This window comes from Pithys albifrons, chromosome 7 (genome assembly GCF_047495875.1).
Source record: "Pithys albifrons albifrons isolate INPA30051 chromosome 7, PitAlb_v1, whole genome shotgun sequence".
NCBI lineage: Eukaryota > Metazoa > Chordata > Aves > Passeriformes > Thamnophilidae > Pithys > Pithys albifrons.
This window is the reverse complement of record NC_092464.1, coordinates 22,385,249-22,408,451: the sequence shown is the minus strand read 5'-3', so window position 1 is coordinate 22,408,451 and position 23,203 is coordinate 22,385,249. Positions and strand designations below refer to the sequence as shown.

The window sequence follows — 23,203 nt, the reverse complement described above, 5'->3', positions numbered from 1 at the left end:
TAGCAGTGACTCTCCTGTGTTGTTCTACATTATTAGTAGTCTTCATATTTTAATGAAGATTTCAATGTGTTTATATCTCCCCTTTGAAGGGCCTATTGAGGTAACATGTTATAACATTGCATCTAGTCATATGCAAAACATACACATTTTTTATCTGATGAGTAGATTTACTAACGGTGACTTTTACCTTCACATGTAACTACTGCAGTAATCCTTATGTATATAAATAACCACACATACACATCCCAGTGGTTGGAGGCCATCATGGCAAACAAGAGGTGTCTCTGGGATAGGAGGAGCATGATGTCTGCAAAAGGTACCTACAGACAGATTGTTGCAACATGTTATGGAGAAAATGCAAGTTTTTCTTAATTTTACTGTAAGACCAAACAGAAAAACAAACAAAAGAACCCCACAACCCTCTCCCCAAACCCATGATGTCAACAGAAGAAAAACAAACACTTGTTCCTAAAATATGTTGCATTCATTGAATCAGAGAGCAGTCCTTGTAACTGTAAGTGTCACTCAAAATGAAGAAAGTAATTCCTTCAGTGTTCTACTTTAAAGTCCCGTTCCTAGAACATTATATACTGGTAATTCACTGGCAAAAAATATATATAGACATACACGTTCAACATCAACTCCCTTTTAAAATTCTAATTTTGCTCATTTCTGTAATGGCCTTCTATAGTATTTTCATGATGAAAATCTAGATCAGAATTAACTATGGATCAAGCCAAGAGGGACCAGTAAGAAGGAGAGACTAAAAGCAGTTCTTACCAGACTGTACATGCAATTACATGGACAGTGGAACAAGGATTGTCACCTTGAAGCTAACAGCAACTCCCTAAACTGCTACTTTCATCTTTAAGTTTCCAGTTGGTAAGGTCTCTAAAAGAAAGTAATTTTATGTCATTTTCCTTACCCATTCCTGCACGCCAAGAAGCTTTACCTACCCCTCACAGAAAATGGCCCATATAGGACAGACAATAGTACACAATATTTAAAGCACTTTAACAATAAGAGCACTAAGTTTGAAAACATTAAACAGGCAAGAGACGAAAATGCAAAAATTAATGGAAGTAATTTCTGATGGGTTTAGATCTCTTATATGACCTTAAGGCACTTACATTTATTAATGAAGCTTTGCAATTACCTCCTGTAATTTCATTCTGATGCCCTGCAATGATTTACAGATACAGAAATTCTCAAAGAGATCAGTTCTGCTAAAGGTCTGAAGTATTAAAAAAAGTCTTTCCAACTCCCACTTGGGCCTTTCACTCTGCTTCAGACTAGCAGGCTGGCTGCTATGAAAGTAAAATCAAACAAACAATTCAAGTCAATCAAACTTGTTGACTGTTTTGTTGTGGTCCTTCCTTTTTTTTTTGTTTGTTTTTTTTGTTTGTTTTTCTCCACGGAAAAATATACACCCCCTTTCCTATTAGCTGAAACACACAATACAGCTAGTTTAAGTTTAAATTGGGTCACAATAGTCGAAGAATGCAATATATTTGTTACTGTGTTCTCTCTTACAGCACCAGCAGAAAAAAGCGAAGCAACCAAATGTCCACAAAAGACCACTAGTCTGTGAGTAATGGACTACCTTATTTACAAAGAAACATCCAGTTACTTATAACGTGGTTACTTAGAAAGTATAATAATCAAGGATTTTATAAAATTCTTTATCTAAATACAGCTGCATCATGCTTACCAGTTTTGCCTATTAATTCATGTAACCCAAATCTGGGGTCAGAACCTTTTATCAGCCATGATAAAAGTGGTACCTTAAAAAAAAAACCAAACCAAACCACCACCAACAAAAAAAACATGCAAAAAAACCTCCAAAAAAACCAGAAACACCCCACGAGACCAAAACCAAACTTCAGTTTTATTTTTCGTATTTACATATATGGAATTTTTGCATTAAAAAACTTGAAAACCAAATAATCTGTACATATACTACAACAATTAAAAGTCTTCATGAATAGAATCTTAAATTTCCAAGTTGATTTAAAGTTCACTATATTAAATAAAGCAGCATTAAAATCCAGCAAATGGGGATGAGGATGAAGAGGCAAATAACGCCCACATAACATTTGTATTCTGCTTTTCACATGTATCATCTATGCTCGTTGAGCCTTTGTTTTCAGCGTAATCTGAAAAACCTTTAAATTCTGAGTTTCTTTCACTTGTCTGAAATAATTCCAGTAGAGGCTGCAATGATGAGCTACAAGTGCTTCTCTTCTCTTCAGGAACAGGCAGTCCATCTGTATACTTTATGCATAACTCCATATTCTGTTTCTGGGTTTCTCTTTTAGTTCTTCCCAAGTTAAGCTTCACTTTTCTGTGCAGCTTTCCAGACGGTGAACTGCAGGCAGTGCTGGCAGACGATGCATTAAGTTCTTTGTTCACAGCAGTATCAGATACCTCAGCCTCCAGAATGACATTGTGCTGCATTTGTTGATGATTATCACATAAATCATGACATTTCTTGACAAACGTAGGATTGGCATCTGTTTTTTTCAAATGCTTTGCTGGCAGAACTACTGCATTATTTAATTTTCGTTTCAGCTCTGATAGGTTTTTGTCTGTAACTTGAGTATGAGAACCTAAGGTATACATGCCTTCCTGAAGACACTTTAAATTATTCCTAATTGCCTCTGGTTCCAGTATTTCCTTGCTGAATGGCTCATAAGCTCGAGACAAGTTCTCTGTGTATGCTTTGTCATCTTTCTGAAGGGGTAGTTGTATGGAATTTGATGATTCAACAGTCCCTCTTAAGTTTGCAGCATAGGAGCAATCAGTTTTAATATTTTCATCATTAATTCTGAACTTACTTTTCAGTTCTGAAGGTTGTGACGAGTGACAATAAAGAGGTGAACAGACAGATGCAGAGAGAGGAGTAGGTGTTGGCACAGAATTTGGTTGTACTTCTGCGGGCTGGCAATCGAGTTTGAGTGCCTGCATTGCTGTATCCTTCCAGGAGTAAGTTTTCAAAGAAATGTGTTGCTTTCTCAGTTGTTCTTGCAGCTCATCTGGTCTAGTTATCTTTCCAATAATAGGAGAAAAATATCCTGTGCTACATTTTGCTCTGCAATGAAAGTGTTCAAATATATTAATAAACATAAAAACCCCTGTGTATCATAACTATACATGGTTCTAGAGAAGCAACTGAACTGACAAAGAGGTTTTTGTTAATACTTTTCAAGGTAAAATTTATTTAGGATAGCAACACACTATTTCTACAGGAACAGAGTGCCATGCTTTCTCATGGGTTACTACAGTATATAAAATTATTTTAAAAATACACAAAAATCTAGGATTTCAGTAAATCTCAATTCACAGTGGCATTACGAACAAAAGAAGTTAGTGAATATAATGCAATGACTATAAATACTTACAAATATTCTATGATATATACACAAAAAATTATCATATGATTTTTTTACAGGATTTCAAGCCTAACCACTCTATTTTGAAACCACAAAAGAAATAAAGGTTTGTCTTCATTAGGCTACCAGTTATTTGACTCTATTTGCATTTCCTTTGCTTTTGATAAGAATATCTTAATTTCCTCAATACTTGCCCTTCTTTTAAACAAATAAGCAAAAATGTTATTTCTTATCTCCTAACTCATTTGCAAAATATCAGAGCAGCCTTGAATTGTGTTACTGTTTCAAGCAACAAAGACATTGATGCCTACAGTCCAAGACCAGAAACAAGCCTTTCTCGCCAAGACAGCACAGAAGAGGCTTAGAATAGAGAGGAAGTTTTTCCACAGCTGAGGAGATCAGCTTGACCGAGGAGGGTATCACTTGCTGTTCTTAGGCTACTCAGAATGACAGAAAGCATTCAGAGCAAGATGTTCAGACATCACTGTCTTTCTGTCAGCAATATTTCAGTACAATAGATTTTGCTTTACAGAAGCTGAAGGACAGGTAGAACAACTTCTGGCAATTCCTTTCTGTCTCATCTTTCCATGATGCCATGCGCACTCTGGATTATTTTTCCCCAATTTCTGCTTTATAGAACTGATTTGCCAGGTACAACTGCATTGCGAATGTCCATGATTTATTTCAGACTGAAAAACATGAATTTATTCTGTTCTGCTCAGGTCCAGAATTTTGGAACTAAGCATCTTTATGTTCAATATCTTGACTCACAAAGTCTTTAAAATTTACAACATGTAACTCACCTTCTTAGTTTTGTTGTATCATCTTTGTATGCAACAAACTCATGAACTAACTTTGAGATTATATCATCCACAACTTTATATTGTGTGCTTTGTGCAAAATTTCGGTGCCGTTCACTTTCAAGATGCTGCAATTAAAGAAAAACCATGAAACAAAGCTAATACTACAGATACAAATATACAAGTCAGCAATATGATATGGAGCAGCAAGTAAATATCATTAATTCATTACTAGCATCTCCAAGACATGAACTAGTAGTAGCTTTAGATATCATACACAGAAGCAGAAATCACGAATTAAAACCTACAAGGAAAAAAAATACCTACTTGCTGCTTTTTAGGAAGTATATTCAGAAAAATATTTTAAAATAAAAAGATAGACACCTCTGTTGATACCACATTTAAGAGATATGACTGTATCAAAGCATATACTTGACATTTCACATACTGTTTGCAGATCTTCATATTTCTTCCCACAACATTCACAATATCCTCCCTTTTTTTTGTCCTTCTGAGGAAGCTGAGCAGGCATTTCACAGTCCTTTTTATTTATTTTGTTTCTGTTAAGAGAATATTAACGAGTCTCAAATATGGAACTGAACTCTCAACTTTCCTCTCACAGTATGTTCATTGTTATTCACCTAAAAAACCCCAAACCAAATTAAAGCTTTATTTCCCCTTAAATGCTTTACATTATGTTAGTCAACACTTAGGAAAAACAAAGAAAAATTACCTATAAATTTAAAAACAAACAAAACACACAGCAAGAAGACAGGCAGACTCAGCAGAACTATAAGTAAGCATAAAACATCCAGGTTTGTACAGATGTACTATTACCAGAGACTCAGAATAAACATTGGAAAATTGCTAAAAGAAAAACAAACCAAATCTCACTTGAAAAATCAAACAACTTATTGAAACCTCTGCATAGCTGATAAAACCGAAACCAGGGAAAAACATCTTTTCACATCCCCTGTCTGTATTTTTGATGCCTAGGAAACACAGCAAAATCACCTGGTCTAACAGATGACCTCTCACTCATCAGTAGAAATAACAGTCATATTTGTTGTTTATGTGCCAATTTTGAGTGTGCTGACATAGTGCCACTTTGTCCTGCTTTTCTAGGCAAAGGCTAAGTGGGAATGTGAGAAAATGAACCTCAAGTTCTTCCTGGAGATTAACACATGAAGAAGTTTTCAATTACTGCTCCATGACCTTCAGAGTCCTCATCTGAGTAGAGCTACTGTTTGCTGCAATTCACTATTAAACCACCTAAGACTGATATACCAGCAATAAAACAAAGTCATCAATCCTCTACTTCCCTTTACTTTAAAGGAATAGTGCCATCTCTCTGCCTAGCCCAAAAATCATTCTGACAGACTTCAACAAGTATCTGCACAGCTGTGAGCTCTGGGCTGTACATCAAAAAATCTGCCTTAAAGGATCTCTAGTTTATAAAGCATAGAATGTATTGCTCTTGCACATTAAGGATACAGTTTTCAACAACTGCTTTCAATCCACAAGTCTAAACAGGTCTAGCACCTACCCCAGTATTTTTTGAGGTCCCTGGGACAGGCTCCACCCAGCTGTGTGCTTTTATTGTTACACCAGCCTTCCCACCCTCCTTCTCAAAACCAGTAAAAATCACTGAGAAACAGCAAACCAGGATATAACCCACAGAACACATCAACTGAAAACTGAGTATCTGCAGGTCTTGCCCAATGCAGATGTAGAACTGGTAACTTCACTTCAACAAGCTTTTCTCCCAGATAAAGACAAAACAAGCGAGCATTCCGCTCACTCTCTCCCAGAGCTGGCATTCCTCACATTTACTGGCTGAGTGTGAAACAATCTCCCCTAAATAACTCTTTGGTATGTGCCCTCCTGAAAGGTTAATTAGAAATATTCAAACATAACTCTTGACATTTTTAATATATCATATTTCTTAGTCCATATAAAGAAAACCTGCCTTTTGGGGTTTTTTTAATGCTTTAAAAAGAATGGACCTTTTCTAATTCCCTCGGAAGAAACACAATCAGAAACTGCCTTATTAATACGACAGTAACCATTGCAATACATATTTTTTACTTTCTCATACTGCTAAATGCATTCCAATAAAAATGTAAAAAAAAAAAGAAAAGAGTATCATGGCAACATAAGCTGATAAACCTTCACAGGGCTATCATAATGGTTTAACACTGGACAGAACAGTGGAGAAGACAGTTTATAAAGAAAACATTTAAGTCTTCAGCCCCAAGGACAGAAAAGCAGCAAGTCAGTAAATACAGGAAGTTCCACATATAGCTACACTACCTTTCACTTTAGTATCTTTAGTCTTTCACATGAATCAATTTTAGAAGTCAAAGAAATATGCTAGGTAGAAGAAATTCAAAACAATAGTTTGATTCACAAAAAACCTAGGCAATTTAAGATCCTTAAATAGTTTCAAATCATAAAACTGGTTTGACAGAAGTTTTAACTGCATCTGTAGTGCTCAAGTAGAGCCTGAATGTCCAAATGTATCACACAAACACTTGATCTAAGACCAACTGCAATTCTACCAGGCAGTTGGCATCCACTTCTCATCTCTGAAGTGTTGAAGCAAGATTAGCAGTCTAATTAGTATAAATTATCAACAATATGCACTCTTTATCAACAATGATTATGCACTACGATTGAACATCACTGTTTTAAAAAATTTAACTGCCTACTTTTGCACTACATGGACAAAAGAAGTCTTAAGAAATCCACTTCCTGTGAAATACTTACTGGATGGCATCCAAGATGAGGACAAAGAAGAAACCAAAAGCAGAAAGGAAAAAAATCTTATGCAGTCCCACAGTGAAAGGAGAAGGCTGCATTTTTGGATGTATGCATCTGTATGTCCAAAAAAAGGACTAAAGACAGGATAAAGAGGGTACAGAAAGAGAGACAGACACCAACAGTGTAGTAAATACATCAGCTGAGACATGGCTAGCAGTATTAAATAGAACACAAAATTCAAAGAGCAATTATTTCAGAACAAAATTACTTATGAAATAATTTAGAGAACAGCCCTCTCCTCGACCCACACCTCAAAAACAAGTTTTCAACAAACCTTTGCTTAGACTGAGTTGGCTTTTTACCAGAAGGATACTTCTTATCCACCTCAAATGGACTATACGGCTTTGGAACACAGTAGTTTAGAAAAGGAAAAGTCGGTAATTGCAGATAAAATGGTCTGTACTGGCTGCATTAGACAAAACAAGTGCATCAGAACCATCAGAAATGGAAAACGAGTTCATAGCACAAATTACATCAGGTAAAAAATCTTGAAAAAGTGTTTCTCTTTTACATATGACATACACGGAACGCTAAGCAGATAAATATCCTAAAATAAGTAATTCATTCCTTCCTATGAACTTACTGTCTTTGAGTTTCCAGAGCTGTCCTACAAATGTCCTGGGACATGACTTTTGTGCCTACCATTTTTTGTGAGCCGAATAGCCAATAAACCTAAGAACAACACGCAAAACAGTGCACTTGTGCTCCTGAGAAGTAGCTATAGCAGTTCCTAACATCCAATGCAGTAATTTATTTCTGTTTTCATTTTGCCATTTTCTTCTTAAAAAATAAATTGATCAGTTCACCATTTAACATACAAAACCTGATCTTTTCATCTTCCAGAAAGGTAATTTTCATGCACACCACTGTACTTGGAGAGGTATCAGAACTAGCAGTGCTCTAAATATATTAAGAATGTTTAAAATGGGGCATGCTGTAAAGTTCACATACTGAATCATTTCACTGAAATGCTGATGCCAGAGCTCAGACTGATTTTTTTTTCCCTCATGTTACTATTATAAGCAACCCAGGCAAAACTACAAGAGCAAGTCTGGAAATCATAATAGGGATAGCATCTTGTTCTGCTTCTGAACGGCTACTTATGTTGCACAAACTTTAAAAAATATTATGTTACATAAACATTTAAAAGTGCTTCGGGTATTTAGTACCCCATTACATTATGAAGACAAATTCACACTTATATATGAATTTCTTGTACTTATACAAGGGTGTTGGTCCAATTCTTCCCATTACCCTCATGTCCTTCATACCTATTACACCAACCCACAGTGTATTACCAGGTTTACATCTCTTTTTTCATTCAGAAAAGCGTCAAAGAAATCAGGTCAAAGAATTTGGCACTTATAAACAACATCATAAAACAGAAGTTATTTAGGAACTGAAAGGTGCAAAACATGCTGTGCAAAACAGCACCTTTTTTTACAACTCATTGTTCTGTCAACTTCTGGCAAACTGGCATTTTCTTATACAGCCAGGTCTGATTGAGATGAGAAAGATGTGAACATTTTGAAGGGCTGAAAAGATCAGATTTCAAGCTACTGTGGATACTGAAATCAGATTAACAGCTTGGGATTTTTCCTTTTAAAACTGAATGATCAAACAAGAAATTAAACCTAATTTGAAGGAATGGTTTTAACTGTAACAATTTCCCTTTTCTTACATCTAAACAGTCTTGGATCTAAGAAAAGATGTAAAGGTTCAAAGCTTCCAAGTTTCCCTCTCATTCATATGGTCTTTGGCAGAAAGTGACCCAAAGAATCCACTCTCATGATCTACAAACTGGAACTACCTATTAACTTTCCACTTCCGTTACCTATTGCAAATATTCCCTTCCATACTTACTACTTGCTCAGTCTCATCTGGTAACTAAACACATTTGTATCTTATTATAAGAGGACAGTACACCTGGCATTTGAAGTCATAAGTTGAAGGAAATTGAGATCTAAGGACACACTTCCTCAAGTAATTCTGAATTACTCAGTTTAAGAACCACATTATTGAATGCATGAAGAGAACACTTACCAACTTTTATCCTCCACCCTGATAAATGGATTTTGCAGTCTCCCTGCTCAAAAGATGAGAAAATGAAATTAAGAGAGAAATATTTTTCTTCAATGAGCAAGTCACAGCAGTAGCTGAATATATAACAGACTTTATTTTAAAATTCATTATGTACATATTTTGACACCTCTTGATTTCTGTAAGTTCTTCTACATGCTTTTCTTGGACATACAAATAGTAATGCAGCACCACACCTGACCACATGAGAACTTTAGCACATTTTTAAGATTTCAGAAAAAATGGCAAACCAGAAACCTCTACAATTATTGAAATACTTACTTTTTGACTTTTGACTAGTAACATGTTCTCCCTGTTGAAAAAAGAGAGAATGTATAAAATCTCTGTGTTATTCTGCACTTCATTTAAATATTTCGCTCTAGATAATTTAAGTTATGAGAGTCTACCTGTGTTAATCATGTCTTCATACACAATCATGAATTTTGCAGGAAACTAAGCTCATTAGGACTTTAGAAATATGGTAACTCTTTTCCAAAAGAAATAGTTATTTCTATACTGCAAAAAACCCCATCCCAAACCAGTGTTCTCTTTCACATGCTTCAATCTACTTTTCCTAAAACCAAAATTAAACAAAGAAATCACAAAGCTAAATGTGTACATTTACTCTCTCCTCTTGAAAATACCTTGCCATGGTTGAAAGTTGATTCTTCAATACAGATAACATTTTTACAACACTTTATAAATCCTAATTAATTGCAAGCTGTAAAATGTCCCCAAAACCTGCAGATAGCAACATTCTCCAATTAAGACAATTCATTTGCATAAATTTACACAGGTTGGGTCTGTCTTTATTTTTAGCAATGAAGAATAAAACTAAAAAGAACATTTGTCTTCAGAAAAAAAGTAGAGTTACATTCAAGCATCAGCTGCTAGTTGTAATTTATTCTTGTAGAGGTACAGACTCAGTGTATATTACTAGCAAGTAAATGCCACCCTGCTATCCGTGAACACACTGATGATTTGGCAGAGGATTTTACGTGGCCTCAATAATAAGCCAATACTGCATCCCAAAACAAAGTAACACTCACTAGGTAGTTTAGTTCCATTTACTTATCAGAGCTCCATGCATGGACTAGACAACTGGACACCTTCATGTGTTTAGTTTAAATTACAGAGCAACTGCAGACAGAGCAAAGAGCAACTCCAAGTTTAGATGTCTCACTGTATCACACACTGAAAACTGGAGAAACTGGGACGTTCACATGTGAAATGCACATTAATGGCAGGACAGCTTGAAGATGCTTTATGCTACCTTTTTACAAAGGCAAAGTTGAAGATTCCTTACAGAGATGACTTCTCCAGGAAACATAGCTGTGACTTTTCAAAATGACCAATCAAAAGCAAAGGGTTTCTAATCACTGTGTCACAGGGGAAGTCATACAAGGCAACATAATGACAATCTACATCATACTAAAACCACACTACAATTTTGTTTGTGTTTATTACTTTCAAGGCAGGCAAAATGGAAACTTCAGACAGCTCAGCACTTCTGATTCCTAGATATCCTTTTCAAGAGCAAAGATCTATACGTTACGGAATCAATGCTACTATGAAGGTTATGTTTTAAAAACTTTGAAATATGTAGCTAGCACTTCATGTTTTTCAAAGATAGTTTTTAAATCAATTTACAAAAAATACTGGTCTATGAAAAACCGAACATGAGCAAGACTTCATTAAAATAAAATATGCAAGCTTCACAGTAGACAGTATTTAGCATGTTAGTGTTTTTTTCAGTTAATGAAACAAATGGCATTTTCACAAAAGGCGAAGAGCTACTTACCACTTCTTTAAAAGAACTGTCTGCTTTTTTGAGTAGATAGAGCTCCCTTTTCTTTAATTCAATGCATTTCTTAACATCTGGTAAAAAGAGGAAGAATTATACTCAGGGTTTTTGTATGTTTGAGGCAACTGTAATTTTTTTTATATTTTGAATTCAACAAAAGAATATTTACACGAATGTCACAAGTTCAAGTCAGGCTTTCTCTAACAAAAATATTTACCATCAATATGAAGTATCTTCACTCCCCAACTCAAAGCATTGGACAGTACACTACCAGAAGGGATTAAGTCCTGCAAACAATAAATTGTATTAAAAATCTTACGCAATATATAGTAGATTATTTAACATGATTACAAATATATTGGAACATGTAATATGAAAGGTGAGATTAAAATGTAGATACTTTGCTTCTTGTCAAAATACTATTGCTCTCCTCAAATGACTTTTCCATCTCTGTGTTACAGCACTTCACCATTTAAACTTTCAGAAAGTCAAAACTGTTCTCCAATGTTGTATTTTACAGTAAGAGTTGAACAGTGACTCTATAAGTTTTCTTTAACTTCATGGGTACCTCTCAAGTGCTATTTGCATTTGCAATCTTGACAAATTTTAATACTCATCATAAGACTCCTCAGACACTTAATTCTTCAGGAAGTACCCAGAAACCATGACCTGACAGTTCACTTAGGACCATCCCTCAACTTCTGCCTGAGCATTCCATGACTTCACTTCTCACTAAGACCACTCTTACTACTGTTTGTTTTCTAGAAGAGCAAGACCAAACTTTCTGAAGCATGAGTTCACTGATTACTGGGTGTACCTGTTCTCTGATTGCTTTTTCAACCAAGGATTTTCCTCTGCTCATACACACCTACGTAAAAAGAGAAACACATTTGTAGCAAGGTGAGACAATTTACATTGCTGTTCACAAATACACATTAGCTATGAGAGTCTACTTTTGTTGACTGTACTGCTAATTCCTCACAAGGTTATTGTTGATACAGTCTACAGGGAGAAAAATACAACTAAAAAACCCAACAAGTAATCATTTTCAGCCAAAGCAGGTCACTGAAGGGGTAAGCAGCATTACTGCTGGAACAACACAGATGGTGTGCTAGTGGCACACACTAAAAGATGAGGTTCCGCCGGCTGGGACTTGTGCAAATTAAGCTGACAGTCATGAAGATAACCATGGCCTCTGTCTTATCACCTTCTTTTCTATCATCAGTGCATCTCCTTTTGTACTTAATACTGTTTGTTCATAATGAGCTGCCTTTACCTATCCAGGTTATTTACAAAATCACCTATGCAATGCACAGACCAGCCTGCAGACTGGCTCACAGTCATGTTTCTAAATAAGTACCACACACACAGTACAGGTAATTATTTCCAACTGTACTTTGAAAGGACACAAGTCTAGCCCATGTAAAACTTCGTATAAACCTACATAAATTCAGATACTAACTGTTGCAATTAATGTGATTTTCTAATAAAGGGTGGAAAACGCCCTTAGTATTCATAATGCTCAGTTTTAATTATTTCCTTGAACTACTCCCAAAGGGGGCTTCTGTTGATTCTGAATTAACAACACCCCATCAGCCAGACTTTAACAGGTTGTGTTGTGAAAGAGACCAATCACTGGATGCCATAACATGCCTATCCATACTGATCCAGCTGTCAAACATACTAACATCAATGTTATGTCAGACATAGTACCTCTGGAACAGATTTTAGTGTGCTCTTGCAAAAAAGGCTCCTTTTTAGTTTCTGAAACTCTGCTGACTTAGTTTGAGTTAATTAACTTTAACAAGTTAGCCTGAATAAGGGTTTAAAAATATATTTGAAAGAAAAACCCTTGTTCACCCAAAGAACTGCTGCCATCTTTAGGAAATGAAATAGAAAAAAAATTATGAGAGCATATCCCAAGGGTTGTATCCGATTTGCAATATTATTACTAAGAGCCTTACTGTATCTACCAGCTTAAATGAACTTTCATCACGTTGATCTTTTTGGTTGCTGGGATGAGGTGAACCATTTCCTCCCATATGTGCAGATTCCGGGCTAGGAACAGGAGAAATCTGGCCAAGGGTTCGTGCAAATTTTGCCTCCTTTTTACTCGTCACCAGGTAGTTGATATCCTTACTAAGGAAACTCTCTACTCTCTAAATTTAAAGATATAAAACATGTGATTATTTCAGGACAATAGATCAGTAACTCAAATTTTACACTGCATACTTTAAAGTGATAAAAGTTCTACAATAATTAGGTTCAAAAACACTGAATTAACAAGAACATATTTTCTAAATACAAAAAATTAGTTGCACTAGCATCTTACCAGTCACAAATTCTAAGTTCACTTTCTTAGTTTTGTAATCTTTATCAGAAGAGCGTTGCAATATTTTGATTATTATCACTTTTTGGACTATCCAACTGTAATACTTTCCAAATAAAGAATTCAAACACTGCATTGAGGAATAACAGAATAATTCAAGGAAAACCACTGTCTATATAATTTTATCTAACAGAAATTACATCGAAGCATTCAGTTAAACTTAAAGGCATGTGCATGCAAACGCATTTTAGTCTGCAAGAAGATGTAAATTTATTGAGTTCAGAACCAGCAGAAAAATTAATATTTCAGGAGTTACCATGTTTCACACCTGTAGTATTCATAACACTTCTCAAAAAGTTAAACTCTTTAGTAGATGCATATTCTCATACTCAGTAATATAAATATGTGGTTACCCTATTCTTGTTCTCTTCCATTGTGCTCCTCCAGTAATTCATTGCCAACTATTGTGAGAGCTATTTGCCTTGTTATTTCTTTACAGTTTATGTAAATCATTTTCCTCTCTTTTACTAATCAGCTTGAAAAGGACAAATCACAGGCAGCAAGGTTGAAACTGTGCCTTTCAATGCTGCTCGACATACCTTTTACAGAAATGGGACACTGAGGGAGGCACTTTGAGTGCATTCCACACAAGTAACAACAAAACACTTGGTAACTGGTCTTGAGGCTGTCAGAGCACCTCAGACTAAGGCATTTACTCCCCAGAATAAGCCTGAAAACCTTCCTTTTCAGTCTTTGATTTGTAACCTTACCTTTCACATATGAACTCTCAAAACTCTCACAGAGAAAGACAAAAGACCTTGTGCACTTATTTGATGTCAAATGTAAAGCCATGCATTTAATTTGAAACCATGTTACTGCTATTCCTTATCACTACTGTGATTTCAGACAGCATCTTGATTTACAAGCATCACCTTCATAAAGCTCCTCAATGTTCTTCTGAGGTCAAAAAAGTACTGCCAAAGCAACATTCAGAATAGTCAGGAATTTAAGCAGATCCCTTTTGACTCTGCACTTTAACGGACAAGTTTTCTCTACACCAACTCAAATATTCAATTTAAAGTGAACTAAGCAATTTCACTGCTTGTGTTACTATCATACCCTGCACTTGCTTGTATCAAATAGTTTCTTCCATACAGAAGAGTGAATTAGGAAAAAACCTAGTAAGATGCTTACAAAATGTGTTATTTAAATAAGAGCATTCAAAAATACTCATTAACATATTCTGTGCAAAAAGTACTTAGTGAAGTTACTGACTTACAGTAAACATATGCAAAAGTCTTCCTTTAATCTCTTTCAGGTTCAGCTGAACAACATTAGTTGTAACATGCAAACAAGTCAATACAGTCAAAAGTAGCAGAAAAACATCACCTCAAATAATGAAAATTAATAAACTTGGATAAAATTTTAAGCCAAGTGAATAATCAACTGAATACAAACCTTTATAATAAACACTTGTTACAATCAGCAAAGCAGCTTCTCTTGAAAAACCACAGAATAATGTGTTGATAAGCTCATTGTTTGCATTAAACACCAAGACAAAGAGAAAAATAAAACTCCATTACAGATACAGCACAAATAACAACAAAATGCAGTCACAAAGAACACAAAAGACACATTCCACATGTACCTTTTTCCTTCTAGAGTCATACAGGTGTCTATCATTAACTTACCCCTCCCAGCTCTCTGAGGTCCTTTCCTAATTTTTCAGAGATCACATTTGATGGGATATCCAGGTAAAACGACTTCCCAGTGAGTGGCTTAAATTTAAGTTTCTCTGTTTTTCCTGTGTCTTTCTTCACATTCTTGAGAGAAGATCCTATCTTTTCTGGTTTTGCTTGTTTTCCATCTGCTGGGGAAAAAAAGGCAATTTAAACAGAACTGGGTTTTGCTTGGTTTTCATGAAAATTCCTAAATTATGGAAATGGACATGGTAAACTTCCATACAATCCATACAATGGGGCTTGGGCTGGAAGGGACCTTAGAGACCACCCAGTTTCACCCCTTCCCCCTTGCCTCTGCCATAGGCAGATACACCTTCCCATAGACCAGGTTGTTCAAAGCCCCATCCAACCTGGACTTTAACAGGACTTTTAAAAAACAGCTATTATGTTAAACATGTTAAAACCCAAACTTTAATAACAATACCTCATATAGCCCTTAAAAGTTTTGCCTTAAAATGATATCCTAAAATGAACTCTTTATTTCAGTTGCTATATAATACTATCAAGTTTTGCAGCAGTTTGGCAAGTATTTGCTATCTGTGTACCACAGTACACACACTCCTTGCACAGTCCCTGAGAATCACAAGAACACCATTTTGGAACAGAATCTGTCTCTTATTCATCTGAAATACAAGAGAGTCTTAGGGAGTCTTTAAAAAAGACAGTCAAAAGTAACTGAAACATTAAAAACCACAAGATCTAGATCCTACCATTTATCTGCATTTTCAGCACACACCTGAGATGCAGGTCAAACAAACTTACATTCAGAACCACTGCAGTTATGCTCGCTCTGTCACAGTGAATTTTACTGTAAAAAACTAAGAAACCACATACAGCAATTAAACTGTGCTGATGAAGTTACTTGATGCTCAACACAGAGCTATCCACGTGATAACTGTTAAGACTAAACATTTAAATAAGCAAACAAAAAAATTCAGTCTTGGTAAGAAATAAGTCTCACTTCCGAAGGCAAATCTTGGAGTGTGGTGGAGTTCTACAAGAACATAATTTACAATGACAGGAACAGAATTATCCCAAGACCTGCATATATTGATTTTACATTGTCTTTTCTTCTGACTCATTCCCAGTTGCTTCTCTACTGAGAAGCTCAAGACCACGAAAGCTGCTAAAGGAAGTGAGCAGGCCTCTTCTGAAGACAAAAAGTCAACATGCAAAACAGTCCCTGTGTAGAGGATTTTCTCCCTCCCTGAAACGGTCTAAGAAAGGAGAGGGAGCAGAACCACCACTCGTGCTGCAAGATTCTCTGTCTAGGAATACTCTAAGTTGGGCAGAAACAGCAGATAGCTTTGTAGAACCTAGAAGACAAAAACCACTAGGGAAACAGGAAAATGGGGAAGCATAAGGCAGCGTAACCGATGCAGAATCTAAACAGAAGAAATTGCAGGCGTGCAAGCGAGATTTCGCCGATGATCAGGCATAGAATACGGTTGTTATGCCCAGCACACACATGCGACGGCAGGTCAAAATTAACACCCTAAGCACTGGAATTAGTACTGGAGCATATATACTGAACTTTTCCGGGAGGATCAGAAGTTTGGAGCGCGTTGGCAGGCCTGCAGTAACAAAGAGAGGTCCCTCCCGCAGAGCGGCTGCGCCCCCACCCCGCGGGCCCAACGAGCCTCCCGCTCCCGACCCCAGCAGAGCAGCGGCCTGGCCATTTCCCAGCACCCACCTGCCTCCCTGCCTTGCGAGTGGCTTGTAAAAGGGAACGAGTCCGCGCCAGCCAAGGCCACACTTTTACGTTTAACTCCCCAAACCATGTAAAAGCCAGAGCCGGGCAGGCGGCCCCAACCCAGGCCGATGCTGAACGGACCCCGCTGGGGCAGGCCTGAAACTCCCCGGCCGCCCCCAGCCCCCTGCCGCTTACGGGGACGCGCTCCTTTGTCGGCGGCCTCCGCAGCGCTCGGCTTCATCTTCCACCGGAGTCACATCCTCCTCTGCGCCGCGGCTGCCGCCACCTGCACGGTCAGCGCGGCCGCCCCGCTCCCCCCTCACCGCCCTTCCCGCCCGCGCCCGGCACCGCCCCCGGCACCGCCCCCGCCCCCGGCCGCGCGGGGAGGGCGGGGCCTCCCGCAGAGGGGCGGGGCCTCCCGCAGAGGGGCGGGGCCTCCCGCAGTAACTCTCAATCAGGTATCCGGCATGGAGGGAACGACTTCAGCGGACAGCAATATAGGACTCACAAACAACAGCCAATTTTTAGCTACCCATCCTTGGTTACTGTAAACTCAGTGTTCGGAACAGAGTGCTTAGACCAGGAGTGTGCAGCTACCGTGGGGGTGGACCACCAAAGACTGACTGCCAGCACTGAGCTGCATCTGGGACATGGCAGAGCAGCTCCCCAGCACAGAATGGCCACCCAGCATGGCACACGGCTGGCAGAAACCCTGTGCTGGGGAAAATATACACAGTCATCACTGCTGTCAGCTGCACCTACATCCCCTTCCCTCTCCTTTCCTGTGCTCATTCTGATCTCCCCTCTCCCTGTACACACAATACTCTTCCGTCTACACTCACTGCACAGGACCAGGTCTCCTCACCCTCACAGCAACCCCACAATCCATCACAGCCTTCTTCTTCCTTACTTCCCAAGGCCCTCCCCACACACAAACACTAAACACCCCCATGCTGTTCCCATACTAACCTCAGGTTCCTGCTTCCCAGACATGCTGCTGGCTTGCTGCTTCAGCTCCTCTCTTAATCCTCCCAGGATCCTCTACCCACTGCAATGGCCCTTGCTCCATACTTTCCAAACTTCTCTCATCTTCTCAGCTTTCCTGCCATTCAAACACCCTGTGGATGTAAGAATTCTCAGCAGCTCACTTTCTGGCACCCCAAGATGAACAACCAGCATCTCCAGCTGCTTCTTCTGCAGTCCCCAGGCCTACAGTGCGGACATGCTCCCTGGCACCAATGGCAGAATGCCTCGAAGGAAGAAGTCACACCCTGACTTGGAATACTGCTCCCAGAGGAAGGCTCCCATCAAGCTGAAGGCTCCCATCAAGCTGAAAACACCATCTGATAGACTGTGTGTTGTGTAGGCCTGATCAAGACCCATCAAATGGACCTGCTGCTTGTGCTAGTAAACGAAAGGATCACACTGGCAGATCATAATTTCCCACTAAGCTGGCATTCTCACAGGATGTCAAATGTAGGGGAATGGAAATCCAAGAGCCTCAGACCCTTCTGAAGCAGATGATGTTCCAAAGGACGCAAGCTTTCAGTCCATTCTTCCTACTTCTGACATTTTCTCCTTATCCCCATGCTGCCCCACCCTGGCTCTTATTTCTCATCCAGTTCTGATTCACTTTTCCTCCTCAGTTTTAGTCACCATGCCTTCTTCACCGATGGACCATAATTCCTGCAGTCCCTCAGAGCACAGAACATGTTTGATTTACATGCAACATTTATGGAACGTCAAGACAACAAAATATAGAGTTTTAGCATTTTATTTTTTTTTCTAAATGATTAATGTTTAGAACTGAGAAAGACGCACATAACTGATTTCCCATGCACAAACCCCAGAAACTCAGTGGTGTCTTTACATGAAAGATTTCAGTTGAACAACACATGAATTTCACACCAGTAGCTCCAAGAAAAGAGCCATCAGTGAACATGACTGAAGATCATGATTATAGCCCCCTCCAAAATACTGATGTAATCTAGTGTGAGAAGTGTTTAACAGCAAACAAGACCCATGAAATCACCTTGATGTAGAATGTTATCTTGTGAAATATGGATTCCCTTATTTTATTTGTAGTAAAAATGCATCTCTCGTTTACAAATTTATATTTAATAATGTTAGTCAACTGTCATGAGAGAACAGATACTTAATGTAATAACAAAAAAAAGTTACATGAAGTAATGGGCATTCCAACAGTGTATGGTGAAAGTTAATTACAGAGAAGTTAACTGGGTGGGCACATGAGGGCTCAAAAGACAAGATCTGGTGGATTTTGCTAAAATGCTTTAAAATTCTGCATTAAAACAGCATCAGTTACATACCCTGCCACGGATACAGTGACTTCTAGAGGCATGGACTAGAGAGCTATGGACATGTACTTTGAACCTGCTCCAGCTAAATCCAACAGTGCCTTGAGTTCCAGAGATGGGTAGCCTCATACTTACAAAGGCTAAACACTTCCTGTAGTTTCAGTAAAGGTAAGAATGAATCCTCTTTCTTTCAAGCCCATCCTATGATGACCAGATTTTAGTAGTAGTGCCAAGATATCATCACAAGAGGGAAATCAACTAAAACTGTACAGAGTGTAATGATATACTGTAAACACCGAAGAGTAAGCAATAATTAAAAATGTCCTGTACTGCAGCTACTCATGTAAACAATTTATGAAACTTCTTTGGCACAAAAAAGCATTTTCCCTAGCACTTATAAATACAACATACTTACATGCACTTAACTTTTGTTTAAAAAGTTACTAATTATAGTGTTAAGCATTACCTTGATTAGCAAAATTCATAGATAAGATTGTATCTTACAAAGAATTAAGAATATAGTTTGCAATTCAAAAATTACGTTGCAAACTTTGTAGGGTAATCTGGAAAGTTAGTTACATTAAAAAAATGCAACAGCTAGGCCAAACCTGCGACAGTCTCCCTTCTTTTTTTCCTATCAGTAATTTAAATCAATGGCAAGTAATTTGAGAAAACTGATTTAAGAAGTTCTGCTGTATTATTTTACCAAGAAAAATACCTATTGCACTACTACAGGCAGGAGAAAAGTCTTTAACATGGAAATACAGTCATTACATTGTCTTTGTTTTCCCTTTTTCACCCTACTTGGGATCTTGTCAATAAATACAGAATCCAAACTTCCCAAGGTGTTAACCCCACAATCCTTAGTCCCCATCTTTCCAGCAAGAAATTTCTCATATAATCTTAGATTATCTGTAACTCAGGTTGTTTGAAAGCATTTAGTGAGTTTCCTCATCATTTAAAAATTGCTACGTATGCTTGATTTATATGATCAAGTTACATTTGTTATTCACATGCAACTTCAAGAGTTTGCAAGAGTGTCTCAGTGTGATTCTTCAGTGGGATTTGGACATCTGAGTGCCATGATACTAACAGGAATGCAAAACCTAACACTGAGCCAACTTGAGAAAAGCTGTTGATAGCTTAAATATGCTGTTTTATGTCCTACACACCATACACGGATGAAAAGATGTAATTTTAGATAAAGTATTTATTTGCCTATAAAGACTGGTGTTAGGGATTCGCTGTCATTTCTGCAAGGGTTGATAAATATTTGAAGCACTGCAGAGAAGTACAGTGGCTAAAGCAGGGCTAGGCCAGTGCAAGGAGAAACAAAGCTGATGGCAATTAAGTAGGGGACTGATTTCCAACTGTTTAATTTTAAAAATCATTCATAAACATCAGATTATACATTCTGTACCTGACCTAGAGCTTTAAAGAAACCCAGACTAAAAGAGAAAATCTTGAAAAGTCCTCTGGGGGAAAAAAGGGTGAATGAAAATGGACAGAATTTGTAAATTACACAGGTAACTAGGAAAAGAAAAAATAAAGCAGCTTATTTTTTTAACTCAGAACTAGCAGTCTTCATTGCAAGTCATTTCATGGAACATAAACCAAATGCATCCAACACAAAGCTCTTCCTTCTTGTGTGTATCTCAAGATGGTGTTAAGCCTGGACTTGTCATCTCTGTTGTGGGACTTGCAAGGTATTCACTTGATTTCAGACTTGTGAGAGACTTGTAACTTGCTACTGATGTAAGAGAGCCACAAAGACCAAGTAATGATGGAGTGTCTTCCTTCCCTGTTAAGAAAAACAAGAATTAACCTAGTAAGTTTTACAGCACAAGATGACCAGAAAAAAAAAGAACAGAAAGGGCAGTTTCATCTACACTATTATGAGTTACATACTACTGCTTCAGCACGGGCATGCTTCATTAATGTAATTAGGAAGACATGTAACTTAATGCCACATCTTCCCTATCTAGGTGGTACAGAGATCCCTTGCTGTGCATTACAGGCTGGGCTGTAGGCAGCCTCCTGCAGAGGCAGATCCAAAGCTCTGCTGACTACACAGTGAACTGAAGTTACTGATTCCAGCATCAGTTCATTGTATTTAAATTGTCCATTGTATATAATGGAAGTAAAATTACTAATACATGTCCATACCAAAGATCTAATTTTACATCCCACAGACTGGAATCAGAATCTATTTCTATCAAAATATTTTGTTTTTTAAACCTTTGAAATGCATTAGGCTCCAACCACTGGAAAAAGCCACACAGTGCAGGAGTAGAAGTGCAAACATCTGCCCTGTCATCCAAATACACCTGACAGCCAACACGGACCATACCCACAGGAAACTGCCCACACTGGACAATTTCTCTGTTTATGTCTTCTCTTCTCAGGATAGCTGTTCAACTTATTTTGTACCAACTCTGCTAATACATTACATTGCAAAGAATTTGATCTACCAATTTTATCCTCCTGGCTCACCTACAGAATAGGAAAGTCACCCTAAACTAGAGATTAAAATGACCTCAAAAAGGTCACAGGCACAAGATTTTATTGATAGGCCACATCTACAAACACATCTATAAAGCAGCATTTCTTAAAATGTTGTCACGTGTTCCTGACAGAAAAGGTTTGTTCTAATGAGAAGGATGTAAGAAAAAATCCCAAACAACCCAAACCATGCTTTGTTCTGTAATTCATTATGAAAAAAATAAGTTCTCTTGCATCATTTATGGTTCTCACAAGCATTGTCTAGTAGATTTTAGGTCTCACCTTTACTGAGCTTTTTTCAAGTGACTGAATAGCTTTCTCTAAAGAATGACTTAGATCAGCTCTTTTCAAAAGTGTTTACTTTTAGAAAAATCTTTATTACCGTAAAAACAACTTTTTAAAGACTTTATTTAACATGAGAAACATAAAATACAGACAGCAGTGTAACACTGTTTGGGCACAGCCCTCCATCTCAACTACTGTGAAGCTAAAAATCTTACTACAGAAGTGGGCTTCAGAGTACTGTGAAAACTTACTACTTCTAATCATTTAGTTAAAACTGCCACACTGAGAGTCAGACCAGAGAAACCACAGCAGGATCACTGTGTCTTACAAAACTACACTAAAACTTCAGTGCTGATGAACCTCTCTGATTTAGAAATGAGATTTTACGCTACTTCTAAAGACAGTGTTGAAATCAAAACCTGAACTACTATTACCATTGGTTTTGTGACACCTTTAATTTACAGAAGATAAGACAAAGCAAAAATTCAAATGATTAACATTACAAAAAACAGTTGAAAGGAGATCCGTACAACAACTCTTTACAATAGCAATGCTTATTCTGTCTCACTTTCTTAAGCTAACTTGAGTTATGTAATACTAAGGCTCTGTATTGTCATTTTAAAGCTTACAGTTGATGAGATACAAAAAGGGCTTTTTACATTAATTTATGTTCTATACCCAAAATACTACTATTTCAGAAGTCCTCCAGCATTTTTCTGCTTTTACAATTGTCCACAAGATGGAGCAGCTAAGCAGCTCTGTTTTAATGGAAACACTGTCAGGCTGCTTCTCTGCGGATAAATGTTAAATGCAAGATGTAAGAATGAAAGTGGTAGTTGCAAATCCAATGCCTCTAATCTTTCTTTTAAGAATCAAAATTAAAGAATTTATTATAGCAGAAAGATGTCAGAAGATAATCCCTGTAGCAGAGCTGACTGGTTCCGTGATGGAAAGAGAAGGTATGCAACATATTTGAAGCTTTAAACACAGCACAGAGTCTTGTAATTACTGGGGGAGTAGGGTGGGTATCTTCATAAAGCCAAACTTAGTTGAAGCAGAGTCCTTAGGGGTTTCCCCAGAGAATCGAAAACACGTTGCATAACAATGAAAAATACACTTTTTCAATGCATATTTTCTTCACACTGAAAATTCATCTCATGGGGACTGAAGTTCACAGTTATGAAGAACAAAATTAAAGGAAGCCACTAGACTGGCTCTGTACCTTCATTTAACATGTTCATTCCATCCTGCTTCCCATCCTGTGAGTGACCTGGATCCAGAGAGGATTGAGAAAGACTAACTTCTGCTGAAAGCTGGTCCAGACTCTGAAAACTTTTCCTGCAAAGCAAGTGATAGCAACACATTTAATGATATAACTAGATATCTTCACCTCTTAAGTTTTCTAAAAAAAACTAGGCAGTTTATCTTTCTTCTCT

At 37.6% G+C, this 23,203-nt stretch overlaps 2 protein-coding genes across 10 annotated transcripts in view; both read right to left on the bottom strand.

Annotated features, from left to right (window-relative positions):
• Positions 1-1,869: 1,869 nt before the first annotated feature.
• On the bottom strand, positions 1,870-16,983 carry DBF4 (DBF4-CDC7 kinase regulatory subunit). Of its 8 annotated transcripts, none has more exons than XM_071560559.1 (12): positions 16,858-16,983; positions 14,919-15,097; positions 12,863-13,057; positions 11,716-11,766; positions 11,116-11,185; positions 10,896-10,972; positions 9,377-9,407; positions 9,059-9,104; positions 7,290-7,421; positions 4,641-4,752; positions 4,196-4,320; positions 1,870-3,091 (listed from the first exon to the last, which is right to left on the bottom strand). In XM_071560559.1, the coding sequence occupies exons 1-12, from the start codon at positions 16,901-16,903 to the stop codon at positions 2,041-2,043; spliced, it is 2,115 nt and encodes a 704-aa protein (XP_071416660.1). In that variant the 5' UTR covers positions 16,904-16,983; the 3' UTR covers positions 1,870-2,040. The 8 variants fall into 8 exon arrangements, with proteins under 8 accessions (XP_071416660.1, XP_071416661.1, XP_071416656.1 ...); XM_071560560.1 differs by having other exon boundaries at positions 14,919-15,094; XM_071560555.1 differs by lacking the exon at positions 16,858-16,983 and adding an exon at positions 16,663-16,845.
• A 1,443-nt stretch (positions 16,984-18,426) lies between these two features.
• Positions 18,427-23,203, bottom strand: part of RUNDC3B (RUN domain containing 3B) — a 48,567-nt gene continuing 43,790 nt past the window's right edge. For both annotated transcript variants that reach the window (XM_071560551.1, XM_071560552.1), the window contains exons 10-11: positions 22,990-23,105; positions 18,427-20,781 (exon numbers count right to left, since the gene is read on the bottom strand). In XM_071560551.1, coding sequence (XP_071416652.1) covers positions 20,636-20,781; positions 22,990-23,105 — 262 coding nt within the window. In that variant the 3' untranslated portion in view covers positions 18,427-20,635. The remainder of the gene's footprint in view (positions 20,782-22,989; positions 23,106-23,203) is intronic.